This window comes from Anopheles maculipalpis, chromosome 2RL (genome assembly GCF_943734695.1).
Source record: "Anopheles maculipalpis chromosome 2RL, idAnoMacuDA_375_x, whole genome shotgun sequence".
Lineage (NCBI taxonomy): Eukaryota > Metazoa > Arthropoda > Insecta > Diptera > Culicidae > Anopheles > Anopheles maculipalpis.
In genome coordinates, this window is record NC_064871.1 from 6,205,632 (window position 1) to 6,222,304 (window position 16,673).

At 44.0% G+C, this 16,673-nt stretch overlaps 2 protein-coding genes across 2 annotated transcripts in view; one reads left to right on the forward strand and one right to left on the reverse strand.

Annotated features, from left to right (window-relative positions):
* Positions 1-16,673, reverse strand: part of LOC126557285 (glycogen [starch] synthase) — a 396,509-nt gene that overhangs the window by 258,201 nt on the left and 121,635 nt on the right. The gene's annotated exons all lie outside the window — the stretch shown is intronic.
* LOC126557168 (uncharacterized transmembrane protein DDB_G0289901) overlaps positions 1-16,673 on the forward strand; it is an 81,821-nt gene that overhangs the window by 1,163 nt on the left and 63,985 nt on the right. Inside the window, exon 2 of the mRNA XM_050212850.1 lies at positions 4,881-4,993. Coding sequence (XP_050068807.1) covers positions 4,881-4,993 — 113 coding nt within the window. The remainder of the gene's footprint in view (positions 1-4,880; positions 4,994-16,673) is intronic.

Sequence of the window (16,673 nt, forward strand, 5' to 3'; positions counted from 1 at the left end):
CCTCACATAGGATCGCCTATTGTATGCGAATCAACGTTCGATTATTTTACACCTACAGTGCAAAAGTGAAGCTTCGCTTTACAACACATTGTCATCGTCCCATGGTTATCTTTCGGTTCGCATCTTTAGAGCACTGCCACTGTCCAGTGTGACCATTTTTATGCGAGCTCAATAGCAATAGCGCTCCCCTATTCTGCTGTTGCTGCTGCTGGATCCTGATTGTTTGGAATATAACGGACAATAAACTAAAACCCGGGATCGGGAGGTTCTTCCCAGTCGGAGATGGAACAGGCTTAAATGTGTGACCTGTTAACAGAGTTAAAGAAGTCCGAGAGTAAAGGAAGGAGTTGCTCTAAGCTCTCCTCCTGTGTTCTACCTTTTCGTCCGTCTATGAGTTATGAGCCGTCGCTTGTTGGATTTTCCGCGCACTCGCACACACGCGTGGGTGTAGGAAAGGCTTATGCGAACGGAGAGTTGCGGCGAGAGGAAAATCTCCACACTCGACTATCCTTCGCTGTGGAACTATTTTCATTCCACTGCCTTTGTTCTCCTTATCATAATAAATCAAACCTACCCAATGATCTTCTCCACCCCATTCCGTTACGGTGTGTGTGTTTCTATGGAGCATTGTATGTGGCGACCTTTTCCTTCGGCTATGATTTGATGATGGTCAAACAATCATAAGGGCCTGACCTCCCGGGTCTCTCACCGTGTGCGGAAAAACTCCCCATTTCTTATCGGGGTTTGTTTGCGAAATTCCCATTTTGTACGTGTGATGACGGACGGATGTACCCTCCCGACGTTCCGAGGAGAGAGGCGACGAACGTGGTCAAATCGACGGATGACCATTGTGAATCGCACCAACCTGGACCGGCTAGCTAAAAACCGGAAAAAAGCGTACGAAAGATGGCTGATCCGAGCGTGATATGAAAAAAGGGCGAAGAAATCACATCGGGTCGGTCGTTTTTCCACCATTGTTTAGCAAGCAGCGGCGGACAGTTGGTGTGGTGTGGTGCAGTTCATTGTGTGCAGGTGATATCTTGTTGCTAGATCTGTGTGCGCAGTGTGCAATAGGTAGTACGTGCGTTGCGTTGGGCCACAAAATCAATGTCGGGTCTTGAGATGTATGGTAACTATTGAACTAAATCTAGGCCTCCATCGGAAAAGTCAATCGTTAATTGGGAGGCTTTTTTTAGAAGAATCTAATAGCTTTTAAAGCAGTCTTACAACTTCGCTTTGTAGTAAGAGGACTTGTAGCAGAAAAAGGAGATTTCCCTGAATCTCTTAAAAGCTTTTCTGTGGTTGTTAGTCCTTGTTAAAATTGATCCTTTGTTCGACTTTATTTGATTATCCCTTTTTTCTATTCTTTAAAAAAAAAAAAGAAAGGAAAATCTCGCTCGCTTTTTCTAACAAGCTATTAGCTTTTGTGTTTTGTGACACACTCTCACACATGCACAAAAATGTGTAGCAGAAGAGAGTTCACTACCCAAAGGGAAGAAGATTTTCCAATCCCATCGTGATCAATTTTCCTTTTCCTGGTCACATTTGCGCGTGTGTGTGTGTGTCTGTGGCTAATATGTGTCCAGTGAGTTTTCTTTGCTCCACATGTAAGTATACTCACAGACTTCCACAACAACATCCGGAATCGTAGTACTTCCCAACCCATGTAAGTGTTTAACGTAAACGAGAACGTACGTACGGCTCGGTACCCATTTTTACGCTGAGCGCGCTGGGCGCCATGTAATGCAAAGTTATCGTCTGGTAGATTTTGTTAACAGCCCTATCCCTTTCTTGGCTGTACGTGCGTTTAGAGCCTAATGGAATGAGGATGTCGTTGGAAGGATACATTCTGTATGTGCGGTTTATTTTTTTTTCTGTGCGCTTGGGTTTGATTGTGGGTCATTTTGGCGCAACTCTACCACTGTTACTTAGCGGGACACAAGGGCTACGTGTGAGTTTGCTTTTTACAAACAGCTTTTAACTTCTAGATTCGGAGGATTTTTTTTACTACATACCTCAGCGTTTGTGTGTGTGCGCGTGTTGGGAAATCCATTAACGGCACTATAAATGTTGGGTTGAATTAAGTTTTATGGAATCTTGGTCGGTGTCGGTGGTGGTCGCATTGGATTAGAGGGATATGTGTACGTTGTGAAAAGCGGTAAAGGTCTCCCGATAAACGGATTTTCCTAATGAATGCTGCCGGGGTCGCTCAGCATGGTACGGAATGGAAAAGCTTTTATCTAATTTCGTTGCTCTTTTATCCTTAATTAAGTAACAAGAAGAAGAAAAAAAGAAATCTTATCCTAAATCCCTGCCTGATATTTGTTCAAATCAAACAATTATGAAAATTATTGATGAATTCGATCGATTGTATGCATAATTAATACGTTTCTATTAATAATGATATCCCGCGAAAATGATCCCCAAATATCCTTAGAATTTTTTCCCCCAAAATTAGAAACCAGCAAAGAAAAACGAATCAAAGGAAACTAATTAGATCATTTTCCTGGCATTAATTTCACAATAAAAGCCGACTGGCGTGTGGCGACTCTTTTTTCTGCACGAGTGCTCATTTGTTTAAAAAGAAAAACACGATGATCAACGATTGTCAGCTCCATTTTCCGGCTTCGAGATGAATAATTAATGATTGAATAAAAATGTTTTCCTTTTTCATTCTTTACTTTCGGTCCAGACGACCATTTTACTTTTTTTTTTGCAAATGATTTTGGATTCTTTTTGGTTTTTAAGGACTCAGGGTTCAATGTGTCTAATTGGAAAAATTGATGGAAACAGATGTCCCTGTCCAACATTAAACTCTACATAACAACAGCGAGAAAATCATTCAATTTTCATTCGCGGTTCAGTGAAAAGACAATTGATTGAATGGTGTGTGTTGTGTTGTGTTGTGTTGCTGGCCTTCACGCGTCTGTGTGCCACATGGACGAATAAATTGTATCGCCATGCCTCACTACAAAAGTCCCTTTTTTCCTGGGAACCATTTCCATTTTTCCTCTCGAACGATTTCCACTGCTACCTCAACCCCCCTTCTGTTAGATCCACATAATGTTACACAAAAGCATCCCGATCCCATTTTTATGGCTTTTAATTATAAATTTGTAGCCATTTTCATGCCACAAAAATGGAGTTTTCTTTCCCTCCCATTTGTGTGTGTGTGTGTGTGTGTGTGTGTGTGTGTGTGTGTGTGCTTGTGTTTTCGAATTCCCATTTGTTATGGTGGCGCGACCCTAAACAATCACATCGGGAAAGGCGACAACGCTAGCACGAGAAAGGAAGAGTCCATTGAAGTAGAAAGTTTTATTGTGAAACTTTTAAAAGGATGGATTGGCGTTGTTCTTCTCTGTGTGTTGTTTAGTGTTTTTTTAAGCATTCTGGAGTTTGTGTGTGTTTTTTTGTGCTGTACCTGTGTGTGCTCGTTGTGTTCCAACATGACTGCGACATGCAATTTACTCGCCGCACCGCCATTCCTTTGCCGACGATCATCATCTTTGTGCCATTTTTCACGACTTCTTATCTCTTGGAGAGTAGCATGTTTTTTCTAAATACATATTTTAAGTTTCATCGCCAAACGGGTGCAGGCCTAAAGGAAAAGAACGCTGACAAACAGGCAGCAGCAGCAGCAGTAGAGGGGCCCGCCGGTGGGATTTTTATCTCAAAAGTTTTCACTTATGGCTATAAATTTCACCATCCTTCCATTCAAATGAGTCGTTTAACTTTTCCGATGCCGCTCTTGTGAGTGCATTTTGAGATTGTTTTTCCGCTTCGTTTTTTTGCCTGCTTCGTGGAACATCTTTTCCTCGCCATAGAAAAAAGCTCTTGTCCAGAAGAAGTTAGTTAAAATGGCTCATTGAAAATTTTTCCCGCTCAGAACACGCGAAACAGGCCGGCGAAATTATGGCAAGCAGGGTATGGGAAAAGGAATTGAGGAAATATAAAATAAATCCATCCGATTCGGAAGGCTACTCGCCAGCGGCAGCAGCACAACCATTGAACCGAATGAATCGAAATGTGCTATATTTTACAAAATTTTCACTTTTGAAGTACACACAGCGCAACTTCTTCATGCTTTTCCATTGCAAAATTCGAAAAAAAAGCTAAAACTCTCTTTCTAGCTTCTTAGAGAACGTTTCTTTTGGAAGGTGGAGGAAAACATAATTTCCCAGCGCATCATCGCCAATCGATGAAGCGGTAAAGAAGTGTGCGCGCGTTGTACGACGGGGGGCCAACAGTGAAAAGTTTTGTCATTAAAAATTGTTGTAGAAATTATTTTTAATGTCTTGTTTCGCGAACGTGTAATGCACTAAATGGCGCATCTTACGCGAAGTAAGAAGATAGTGGGAGATAGAGGAGACGCGGGGGATGTTATCACAGTTTGTTCGATGAAGAGAAAAACGGTCTGTCAGCGGTTTGCTTCAATTTGTGGTGCGTTTGTATGATACTGTTTCGCTCCGTTCGCTTCCAAACATACTTCCGTTGAAACTTTTCCCATCAGAGTCGGTTGCGTGAGCCAGTCGAATCTTCGTAAGTACCAAATGGGTAGCAATGAAACGATTTCAACTGCTTCAACTTTCCATCGATGAAACTTGGTTTGCTCTTGTTCAGAATCTAAGAATTTATATCTGTGCTACAGCAGCAGTGGCAGCAGTGGCAGGGACGTTGTGTACTTTTGAGTGGTTCGAAGCGGTCATTCGAAGCGGCCGCTTAATTGAGTTATTAATTGAGGGTTTAGTTTTAATTAGCCTCAACAAGTCATGCATCAATTAAAAATAAACAGCGCGAGTGAGTGAGAGGCGCACGCTGAGAATGACAGTCAACTGACGTATATTAAAACCATCGTTGTTTCTTCTATTTCTCATTCACAGATCATTGACGCCAGCTACCACAGTGGTCCATCATTCCAAACCTCCGCCATGATAGTGCTGTGTTCGGGGCTTTTGTTATTAGTCATCTTTATTTCATCGTTACTAGTGTGGAAGTAAGTAGCCAAAATGTTGTTTAATAATTTTATAAAATTTCTTGTCGAGTTGGAATGTTTCTCCACGATCGAAGGAGTTTGTGCGTTTACCGTCTATATAATTCCATCAGCTGGAAGAGAAAAGTACTAAATGCAAATAAGAAGCATCTCAAGCAAGCACTGGTAAAAGCAAATTATCTAACGAAGAAAGTTTGGAAGGGACATCAAAATTTGTGGCATTAATTAACGGTCATTGAATCAGAATATAAAGAGGACCTCAATTTTCCTTTCGCTTTTACAGTAATTTCCGTTTGTGATACATTTGTTACTTTCCTATTTTTGTAGATCATCATTATCGGATGTTTTTGAAGGCTATTTATTTAAGACAGTTACGCTAGAAAAAGAAACTCCCGTCGCATAACTCGCGCTGTGGAGAGTAAAAGGACGCGTTCTCAATAAAGGAGTTGTGTGCAGTTGCAGTTTCTATGTACTTCATTATTGAGATCTTTAAGCTCGTCTCGCAGAAAGAGTCCTTATGTTTAAAAAAAAACAATATTCAGCTTTACCACTTATCTTTGTGTGAACCCGTTCTGCAAAGAAAGTCCTCAACATCTCAACATCCGGTTGCCAATGCACCGGAGGTCGGCACAGCACAAAAAGGAAAAGCAAAAACAAGAACCGAAGTTTGTTGTAAATATGCTTCAATTAATTTAATTAGCTGTGTACAAAGGGAGGGAAGTTTTCGGGAAGGGAAGTCTGCCCTGGAATGAAACGGGAGGCCAAAACCTTCCTGACAGCCAAGTGTGCTGGTCTGGACATTTTCCTTCGAAGATCGCAACGAAAAAGAAAAAGCTCGAAAACAACCGGAAGCAACTCGACAATAGGACAGACCATCCGACCGACCAGCGGAAAACCGGGTCCCCCCCACCCATTGGAATACAGAGCTGGTGCTGGTAAACAAAGTACAAATTATCAAAGTCCGTAGAAAAGCGGACGCAAGACTGTGCAAGAGTTTCCGCTGGATATTATCCTTTCGTCCGAGCACAGCCTCAGGACGAGGCTCGCTGCTTAGCGTGAGAAGCGATCGCTGCTGCCCGGGGTTGCCTATCCGCTTGTGTGTCTGGCGGTGGAAATATGGTAGTCGAAAGGCGAGCTGAAAATGTAGATAAATTGCGTGTTACAACACCGCTTCCCTCGAAACGGTCGTCAGCTTTTGAGCTTGAACCCCCGGTCATAGAGTGTGTCGGGGAAGGGCCAGGAACTGCGGAACACTAGATTGTTTTATGATATTTATGTTGTGAAAGGTTGATTGTTTTGTTTGGATAGTGTGTGTGAGCAGTAGAGGGTAGATAGATTTCCGCTACCGACCCTGAGCAAGGAAGTGTTGAAAGTCGTCCTTCATTTCCGGTGCTTCTTGCGGACGAGTTTAAGATGAAGATAAGGAGTGAAGCACGCGCGCGCACACTCTTGCTCGCAGTTCTTTCGGTGGAGCTCCACAGAAGCGGAAAGTGATTGATGGCGGAGTTACGTGATGCGGCCATGTTCGTGGCGTGTCCCGTATTGGCACTGTTTGTGCTCTCGGAACGCCAGCCCCACTTGTTTATGCCCTCTTGGTGACGGAGGTAATCGTTTCCAGTGAACTCTGGCTGCTGCTGTTCATTACGCCCTAAACTACGGAGTAGCGGTTATGTTAGGGTATTAAAGCTCGTTGCCCTAAACACAGGATAAAGGCTAGCAGATTGTTGTGTGCTTGTCAGGACCTGGGTTGGTTGATTATGGGGCACGCAAATATTTAATCATCAATTGTAGACGCTCGAGATCGTATCATCAGACAAGAAGCAGTTGGGGGGCCTTTAAGTGAGCTTGCAGTCTGCAGCAGCTTGTTGCTGAAAGGTGTAGTAACAAATGCCACAAATAAAAGCTGCTAAGAATACGAATTGCAGCGATATTAATTAGCAACAACAGCAGGCAAGATCTCTCTAATTAATCGTTTTATCTCGATGGAAGTTGCATATTGGTATAATGTGAGAAACATTCTAGACGAGATCGTCTTCTTGCTCGCGCAGGACGGATATTAGTTTTAATTGAAGAGATCAAGAAGCAATATAATGATTGCAAGCATGGCAACATGCGGAATAATTCGCTGAATTAGAAGAATGTTGCCTACTACGTTTTTGTTTAATGTATCTCCTTGCAGAACGCGTGTGCTATTGAGTATCCTGCTAAAGATTCTCCTAGCAGAAAAGATTCAATAGCAATTTACCAATTCTTGGAAACGTACGCACGTGTTGTTACAGTTTTTGAGGCTCAATTCCCTAGACTTCCTTAGGCACGATGCTCTGCAATAGAAATTCCTTTGCTTCCCGCGCTATGTTTAATACAAACAAGGCAAGAAGCTAAAACATAAAGCAACATCACACAGCCGCTTTACTGAAACTATTTCCCAAGTTTACAGTGTCTTTGCAATTCTTTTATTTTGTCGCATCAAAGCATCTTGCAGTTCTTGAAACTGCTGACAAAAACACTTAACCTGACACACACAGGAATGGTTGGGGATGGCTGTCGTACTGCTTGCTTGCCGTGTTGGAAGTAATCAACCTTAACATTAAAGAAACGATTGTTCGTCGGTGTTTGTCGGCTTGCATGCCAGAGTGTGGAACTTGTCGTTTTTTTTTTTCGGTAAAGAATGCCACAAGAAACACAAAACTCCACCAGAAGCTTGCTGCTTTCTATACCGGCTGGCCTGGCAAGCATATTTCGGATGTTTAGCAAGATATTGGAAACTCTGATGTGATACGGCTCTGGCACACTCGGTCTTTCTTCCCAGTCATGTAGGAAGTATCTGTTTTTCCTGGCCACATTTACCAACAACACCACCACCACTACCTTTCTATTCATTTGTCGTCTTCTGGCCACAGCCTGCAAGATCTTGCTGATTGGAAAGTTTTCTCCAAAATTCTGGTACTGTCTTTTGCGTCAGTAGTACACTCACACACATCCACACCGTGCGGGCGCTATTCAGTTCTAATTTCCCAACCTGCTGCTCGCCAGGAAATGCTCGCCCCGTCCGCAAAAAAAAAAAGGAAATGGGCAGTCTCTATCTCTCGCTGCCTGTGTCTTCTTCAGACGTCAGGACCTAATGCTGCGCCTCAGTTGACAGGTACCCAAGTGGAATGAACTAAGTTTCCGGTGGCATTTTCCTGGAGCCGAGGGGGAGGATGTTTCGAGGATGTTTTGCAGTTCGTTCCGATTTTCGAGCATCATCGGAAAAAGCTTCTCAAGTATTTGTACGTCTCCTTCATCTCAAAGCACACGTGGCGCACTCACCTCACTCGCACGCTACATCGATTGTTGCACCTGAACGGAAAAGGCAGAAAATGATATTTTGCACCGAAACTTAGAAACTTTCCGGTGCTAGAAAATGGCACGTGTGCATACGGGAAGAGAGCGGTGGCAGTAGCAGACAACAAAACCAGCAACGTAGACAGGTGTAAGAAACGAGTTTTCCTACCAGCAGCGTGAGAGATGTCTTCATCTCCACAACAGAATGGGTTCACAATTATTTACTTTGAACATTTGTTTTGAAGGGCAGAATTTAATTAAAGTAAGTAATTCCAGTTTGATAGATACGCTGTGGCAGGTTTGGCTGGTAGTTGTGGGCCACATGAACAAATCATAACAGCTTGTGGGAAGTTTTAGTCCTGCCGAATGAACATGACACTTGAAGAGATAGATTTGGCTCGCAAGATTTGAGCTCAAAGTCTTGTTTAACTTATTTTTGTTTTGCTTCTTTCTAACTATCTCGGAAGTTTTCTTAGCCTGCCATTACTGATGTAGGCATTCGGATGGATAATGTTATTGAAAATCCTTGTTGATTGTTCAAATCCGACGATATCATCATTTTTGTAGTACTTATAAATATTGATCGACTTAGACTTGATGCTCATGATGAAAGATCTAACAGTTTTTTGCGCTTTGCTCTTGTGAGTTTTTCCTCTCAGCAGCTTTCCCTGAGAACCTTGAAGGTTTTTGCCTACAAAGCATTAAAAAACAGGTGTAGAGATTCTTCAGGAAAACAAGCATCAATTTATTTCAGATTATATTAAAAACTGTGGCTTGAATGCCTTGAAAATGAATTCTTAAAAATATTTGAGTGTACTGCCTGTACAATCCCAATGTTTTAAAACTATCCTGAAACACTTTAATGTCTGAATCAACAAGGGAATTTCTTGGCTTGTTTCGTCGCCGCTAATGATCAAGTTAATGACTCCCCGAAGGATATGTTGGAGATCTTCAGAATGCACAAGAGGAAGGTACAAGCAGCATTGCAGTTACAGCTCAGTAAGAAACGGGATTCGTGGTTGAGAAATGCATTCTTCTTGCTCCATCAAAACCTCCCTTAATACTTCCGTTGACAGCCAGACACATCACTGTTGGGCGTGGTCGTAAACGATGTACTTACCGATCGGCAAAACTATGCGTCGACGCGGCATATTTCGGGTGTTGGGAAGCGATACCGGTAACAAGAAGCACTCCCCGGACTGACATTGCACCATGTCAACCAAGGAAAACGAGAGAACGTTGGCTACATGCCCATCCCGAAGGGCTGTGAGGGATCTGAGAGGGTAATGTAGCAAACTGAAATAAAAATAAACCCTCCCTATTCTAAGGGCGGTCTGTGGCACGTTGAAGAAGCATTAAATTAAAGAAAATACACAAGAGAAAGTGTGTACACGTACCTTGGAACCATTTTCAAGAAAAACGGTATGATTTTCCTGCCCGCCCGCGGATGGGAAAAGATCGTTAATCAATGGGGGCGGTAGTGTGGTTTTTCAGCTTGACGTGTGTGCGCGTGCTGCAAAACAAGACACGATCGTCCGGAAAACTTGCTCAGCAAACACACACACAGCCAGCAGCTCGTTAAAGTGGGACGGCGCGCTCGCATGTGCGTGAAAACTGGTGAAGTTTTTCGCGCGACTCCTCGTCTTGCGTTTGGTTGGGAGGTTTTCGGTTTTTTTGGTGGTGGAATTTTGCCAACCGCTTTTCTTGCTTCCCTTGTCGCACGATCTTTCACTCGCACTCCTAGACAGACATCGTGTCACGTTTTGGGAACACGCCCCTAAGCGAAAAGACGCTGACGGCTAATGCGGTTTGAGCGTTTAAATGTGCTCCATCAACAACCACAGCCACGAGCGAACCAGGCAACAGCAGCAGCAGATCAGGTTAGGTTAGGGTTTTTGTGGTTTTCCGCGTTCGGTATTTTCCAAAAAACCTCACAAGCGCGCGGCACCGCACACAGCGCGCTTTTAAAATATTCGCCTTTTGCTGTTTGTGGGCCACCACGCTGAATGCGCGTGTAAAAACCACCGAAAAAACGCACATTCCTGGTGTGTTGTACCGCTCGGGAGGCGAAAGCGTTCGAATATTTGTGTATTGAATTTTGGTCTGCTTGCGCTAGCGCGCCACCAAGCAGCTCAATGACAAAATGAAAGATTAATGGTGTGTTTGTCTAATGTGCTCGCTTAAGACACATATGAGCGAGGGACTCTTAGCCGTCTGTGACTAGCTTTCCACGCGATTGATGATGATACACTCTCGCGTTACAACCGTCCGATGTGTGTGTTTGTGTGGGGGGCGGAAAAAACCTTAAAACCATTCATCGATCTCAGATCGTCGGACAAGGAGACAACCGAATAACATCACTAAAAACCAATTTCGTTCTCGCATGCAGCAACGACCACCTTATTTGTGGCGTGACGGGCATCATCATTAACACCGTTGTTAGCGATAATCGTCTGTCTGCGCCTGTGTCGTACGTGTGTGTCTTGTTTAATGGGTTTATTTCTCGCTTTAAATCAAATAAACTTTTCAATAAAGAAGCATTATTTACGTCCGGGGAAAGATTTTGCTGAAGATGAATTGGCCATTCTAGGGGTGGCCTTGTGTCATCAGATCCCGAGCCATTTGATGTGGAGGAAGGAATTGAATGTGATTTAAATATTTCCCATCAAAAGACTGACTGCGTGTGGAATGTGGAAAATCATTTCGTCAACAAATGTGGTCTCGGTTTCCGTCCGAGAAGGAAGCATCAAAGCACACCAAGAACCTAATATGTGTGCTCTCTAGCTACGCGTGGTTAATAAATCTTTCGACACATTCACCGTCTGTTCTACAGTCAAAACTGTCCTTCTGAGTTGTGATTGTTCGCCGTGTCACGGCGCATTAGGAAGCGAACGTTTGAGTTTTTCTGAATGAGCTGGAAGGTATCGTTTACTCGATCGATCGATCGATCGATCGATCGATCGCGTTTCGTTAATGTGGTTTTTCACGTTCGCACCTATATCGATTACCTTACTGAGGAAGTTGTTGAGCGTTGATCCTTCTCCATCTTTTGAGTCCAAACTTTAACCAACGTCCAGGAGATCATGTGTGGAAACATCGAAAGTATCGAATTAAATGTCCGTTTCGTTTCTTCCCATTGGAGACCGACGCTCGATGATGTGGCTTCAATCATCCTATTCGAAGTTTTGGTTTCTATTTCATTCGAGGGTGCGCGCGCTTTCGCTTTCCAATATATTGAAGAACACAAACGCGCGAGGTTGTTAATGTTGGTACGGAATGACTTAAAAGTACATTAATCGCTCCATTTAGCGATTTTTAAAGAGGTGTTTTTGTGATGCGGCAGCCATTCGGGGCTTGAAATCAATACGCGAATATCTCCTGCATTCGGCATTGTTGCAACTTTCGGATCATTAATATCAATCCCCAATAAAACGTGATTGAAAACAACTAAAGATAATGGGATAACAAAGCGTCCTGGACATAATCGTGTTTGCTGTACTACACTTGATAAAGTGTGCATGGTGTATTGGTCAAACCGGGACCATTCGATTTGGGGTACCGTGTTTGCTCAGAGTGCTTATGTCATTCTTCAAGGATATAGAAATAAAACGTGCCTGTGGGGAGCTATGGTGTTGGAATTTTCACACGGTTTGCGATTGGTGGAGGGGGTTGGGGGTAGGGGGGTTTCTTCTGTGTCTGATAGGGATAACCCTCTCGGCAATCGATGGACTCGAACGGGCACGTCTCTGGTAGTGATGCTCAACTACAAGGACACAGATACAGATCCTTACACTCTCTCACTGTGCCATGACACAATCAGACATGGCACATTCGATTGCTTCTAGAATTCGATACCTTCTTCATCCCTTCGAAAAAGACACTCCGTACTTGCGAGATCATGCTCACTCTCTAGCACCACTTGCAGCCGTCTGGGATGGTTGGTAATCGCATAGGATTACACCATTAGCTTGCTACGAAATCTGCTTCAAATATTCCTTTCCTTCAACACACACACACACCCAACGTTGCACATGTTCAGAACAAGGGGCACGGTAAACTCAAGACTGGACAAAACGCTACCACCTAAATTGGTCGAGAGAGTCCTTCTAGATACTGCTTCAACTTGCCTGCAACAACCCCCGTTCGAAATTCCTCCCCTCCGGTAGTATCAATAAGTGGATATTAAACGATTGTGAACGGGTTTTAAGGATTACAAAACCGATTCCTTTTGCAAAGCGAGCTGTGGGTCTCCCGCCCTGTGCCTGAAGCCTGTCGGTCCAATGCTCAGCGCAAAGGTAATAATGGGGGAATGGTGTTCAGTGTCCTTGTGGTGCGCTTCTCGAGGAATGGCAGATCGAGATATTAAATAGTAATAAAATATAAATGGTCTGGAAAGGAAGGAGCATATCAAGGACGATATTGTTGGGCAGCGTCGGGAATGCTGCGTTCGCCGGTGACACCGAAGTTACGGTGAGGTTAGTTATTGTAAGCCAACCCAATCAGAGTGGCAAGACGTGTATTCTGCGTTGAACTGTAGATAAAGAAAATTAATAAATGCTCAGCAATCGGTTCGAACTTTCCAATTCCAATCATTAGGAGATTTTTTAGTTTCCTTTAGCTTTCTTTTGTGGCTTCAGATGTAAAATTGCTGCCATTCTCTTGAAACGACCCGGGTCGCGCAAGTGACTCTTTGGAAGGGTGAGATTATTATTGGCTACTGGTAGGATAAAAGATGCGAAACTCTCGTTAAGTCGAACGCGAGAAAGCGAAAGTATTTGAACAATTTTCCATCCGTCGCCACGTTCCCAAAAAAAAGCAAGCTTTTGCCTTCTGTGTAACGCTTAGCTCTAAATATATTGATCCTGACGGTCGCGAAGGATCCTCCATTTTGGAAAACCGAATAACGCGGCAAGAGGAATAAAACAAAAGAAACGATTAAACACATTGGAATGCATTTACTCTCCTGCTAACTTTTGTGAGTGAAAAAAAAACGAAGAAAAAAATGGCAAAACCTTCTCTGTTTGCTGTTCTCCAGCGAGCGTAAAAGGTTCATCGTGCCGTCACCCTTGCGATCCGAGGCATTTGTCCCGGAAAATGCATCACCGTTTTTTGGTTTCGGTGGCAACAGTACACCCGCCGACGGTTCAACGTTATTCAAATAGCATGTGACGGTATTTATTCTTGTTCTTTTGTCTTTTCATGGTCTTCTCAACCGTGTGTCTGGCATTTTTCCTTTTCCCAACTGTTGGTGAAAGTTCCCCCTACCACCCTGTTGGTTTGATCCAACAAGAAGGATTGTGCAGTGTCCCATTCGGAAGGATTGTGTTAGCAGATAGCTAATGGCAGAAGGAATGGAATAGTTTGTGGAAAGTACTACACCCTTCCATTGACCTCGCCATTTTTCCCAAACACCACCAATCCCACATCCATCCTTTTCTTTTTGCTTCGAAGCGCGCTCGGTGGAAGGTGCACTACAACGGCTATAAGGGATGAAACTTTGAAAGGAAAGGATTGTTTTTCCACATACTTTCATCCGTTTGTTTTCGTTCGGTGTGATGCATTCATCTTGGTTCAGGTTTGTCGGTTCATTTCCGAAGGCACATCGCGCTTTTCTTTGGAAGCATTATCGATTTTCCATCCATTTTTTTCCGAATGTCTTGCACAAATAAAAAAAAAGGCAAGCGTCGTGTGTAGTCGATTTTCCGCAGCTGCGCCAGGGTGCAAGTTGAGCATTCGATTGCGATCGCTGCACGTGAAAGAGGATGTCTTCTTATGGTTCTTATCAAAAGACACTCGTCCTCCTGTACTTTTCCCACCCCCATCCTTCCTTCTTCTTCAATCAAAACGAGGCAGTCGCCTTCGGGAAATGCATTGTTGTTTAAGATTATTTTGCATCGCTGCCAGCAGCAGCAGCAGCAGCAACAGCGACGGCGTAGAGATTGAAGTTGGCAAACTCTTCCTTTGCTCCTATGAGGTTTTCCCACGAGATAGAGGAACGTCGGAATAAGTTTAAATTTGGTATGGCATTGATTTGGATTGAATTTAAATTGTACTACAGGACGAGACACGGTGGACGAGGTTTGCATTTCCCGACTGCACATTCTTTGATTGGTTTTTGAGATTTGATTTGGTCGACCTTCCCCCGGCTTGCTGTCACGATGAGCGATTTATTTTGTTTTATTTGAGAATAATGTCACGTGCTGTTTTATAGTGACATTAGAGCTAAACACGCTTTTTTGGTAAGGTTATGAATTTTCCATTTGAAAATATTACATTTGATCAATCACAAGTCTAAAGTTTCCTGACGTCTGGAGGATAGATTGCTTCAGAGGTGCTGTGAGACGACATGACAACATGCGTCTTTCGTTGATGATGAACATATAACCATTTATCTATCATGCATTGGTGTGTTCGAGTTGACTAAATCGGTTCTCTTATCTCTGCCGTACACCGTGAGAAGAGGTTTGCATGTGTCCCTTTTGCATATGTCAGACGACTAGCAAGAGAAGCGATCGCATCAAGAGTCCAGACAACACGTCGACATCATACCCCGCATACGCCTTGCTTTCGTGTTGGGTGGTGGGGTTGGGTCGTCTGGGATCTATGGTGTAGAATTACAAAATCGCTACATGCTCTCGGTCCCAGGATCTACAACGACCCATCTCCCGCGGCAGCAGCAGCCGATTCTTTAAACTGACAAGTGCCGCGCGTTTGCAACAGACACGTGACAACCTTTGATCGAACCCAACGCGCGGAGACTCCTCTCCAAGACTGATCGATTGCCGTGTCTATTTGCACTTCGTCGTTCGCTCTGCTCTTCTTTCGACTAGCCTCAGAAGCGCTGCTATGTGACCAGAAAAGGATTCCTTCCCCTTTCGGGATGCGACTTTATCGCGGTAAACTTCTAATTACCACCAAAGTAGCGTTTGCACGCAGTTTGTTCGCAATGTGGCAGGTTGAGTAATGAGCGAATCTCTCGCGCGCGCCGGAGACACGGTACGCTAACACCACGCTGTAAGAACAAGCGAGAGCGAAAGTAATCCACCATATGGCGCAGGATTTGTGTTCTGGGGCTGGGGTTTTCCGTTTTGGGGCCGGAAAATAATTGCACCGCAGTTGGGATATTGTGCTGTGTGGCATCGTCGCGAACATAATCAGCATCTTTTCAGCGGGGCTCGTTCTCGCTCTCGTTTTTGGTGCAACCTTCACCAAACCAGGGGGGACCACACCGATAATTGAGTGGTACTACAGCATTGCGAATGCGAAGGAAGTCGAACTCTACTACGGTGTGTGTTTGTAAGATGGGTGCTGTCTTAATTGAGAAATTATTTTTAATCCTTTCCTCCTGCTGTTTCTGCATGCGAGAGATGTTGAAGCGGCGTGTTTCTCATGGGAGCCGGGGCGCTTGACGAGACGACGACGGTGAAGATGCGATCACAGGAGAACAATGATGATGATGATGATGGTTGTGGTTCGAATGAAATTTATTGAGATATGCCGCAATTATTTGCACTCTTGCACAGTTTTTTTTTCGGGTGGAAGTCACGCAAAAGAGCCCAGGAACAGGAATATTCGCAAGGAACAATCGTGAAAAGCAAACACAGAAACGGGTAAAGGATGCCGAGACTTCGCTTTTTCCTCGCTTTAAATGTCGCTGAAAGAAGTTCAGCTCGCTCGCTTTCTGTTCGGAGCTAGCCAGCCCGGAGGAAACGATGTCGGGAGAGACAAACTTGTGAAAAATGATGATGTTGTTACGTGGAGCACTTCAATTAAAATAATTGCGGTTTTTAAATACCATCTTGCCTGTTTCGCTTGGTGCCGTGACCAGGATGCTATGGAGAACGAGAGGGAAAGCGAGTTTGAAAGAATGGCATAACAAAAGATAGAGAGAGCAAGACGGCAACGGTTGTGTCTCCGCCTCGCGTGGAGCAAGAAGAATTTATGACAGTAGCATCATAAGCCCGCGTCACACCTCATCGTGTTGTCGCGATACCTTGATTCTATAAAGTACGAGGAAGGGATTGGAAGCGAGACAGGCTAGTTATGCTGCTGAGTCCAACAAACCGAACCTTCTCAGTGGCAAAAGAAGGTTGTGTCGTCTGTCGTTTGCTTCCGTAGAACTCCGCTAGAACCACCACCAGCGCAGTTTATTGGTGTGTCGCTTGTTGTGTACTGCTGCACATGAAAAGGGGGTACGATAATTGCAATTATGCTGCAGTTTGTCTTGACTTTTCTTCTGCCTCCGTGTGTTTCGCCTCGTGCAAGGGTCGGTATGTGACAGTTTGTGATTTACCTTCATTATACCCGATTTCCTTCGACCAGTGTGCGTGTGATTAATGCATTCTTGCATCTGGATCTG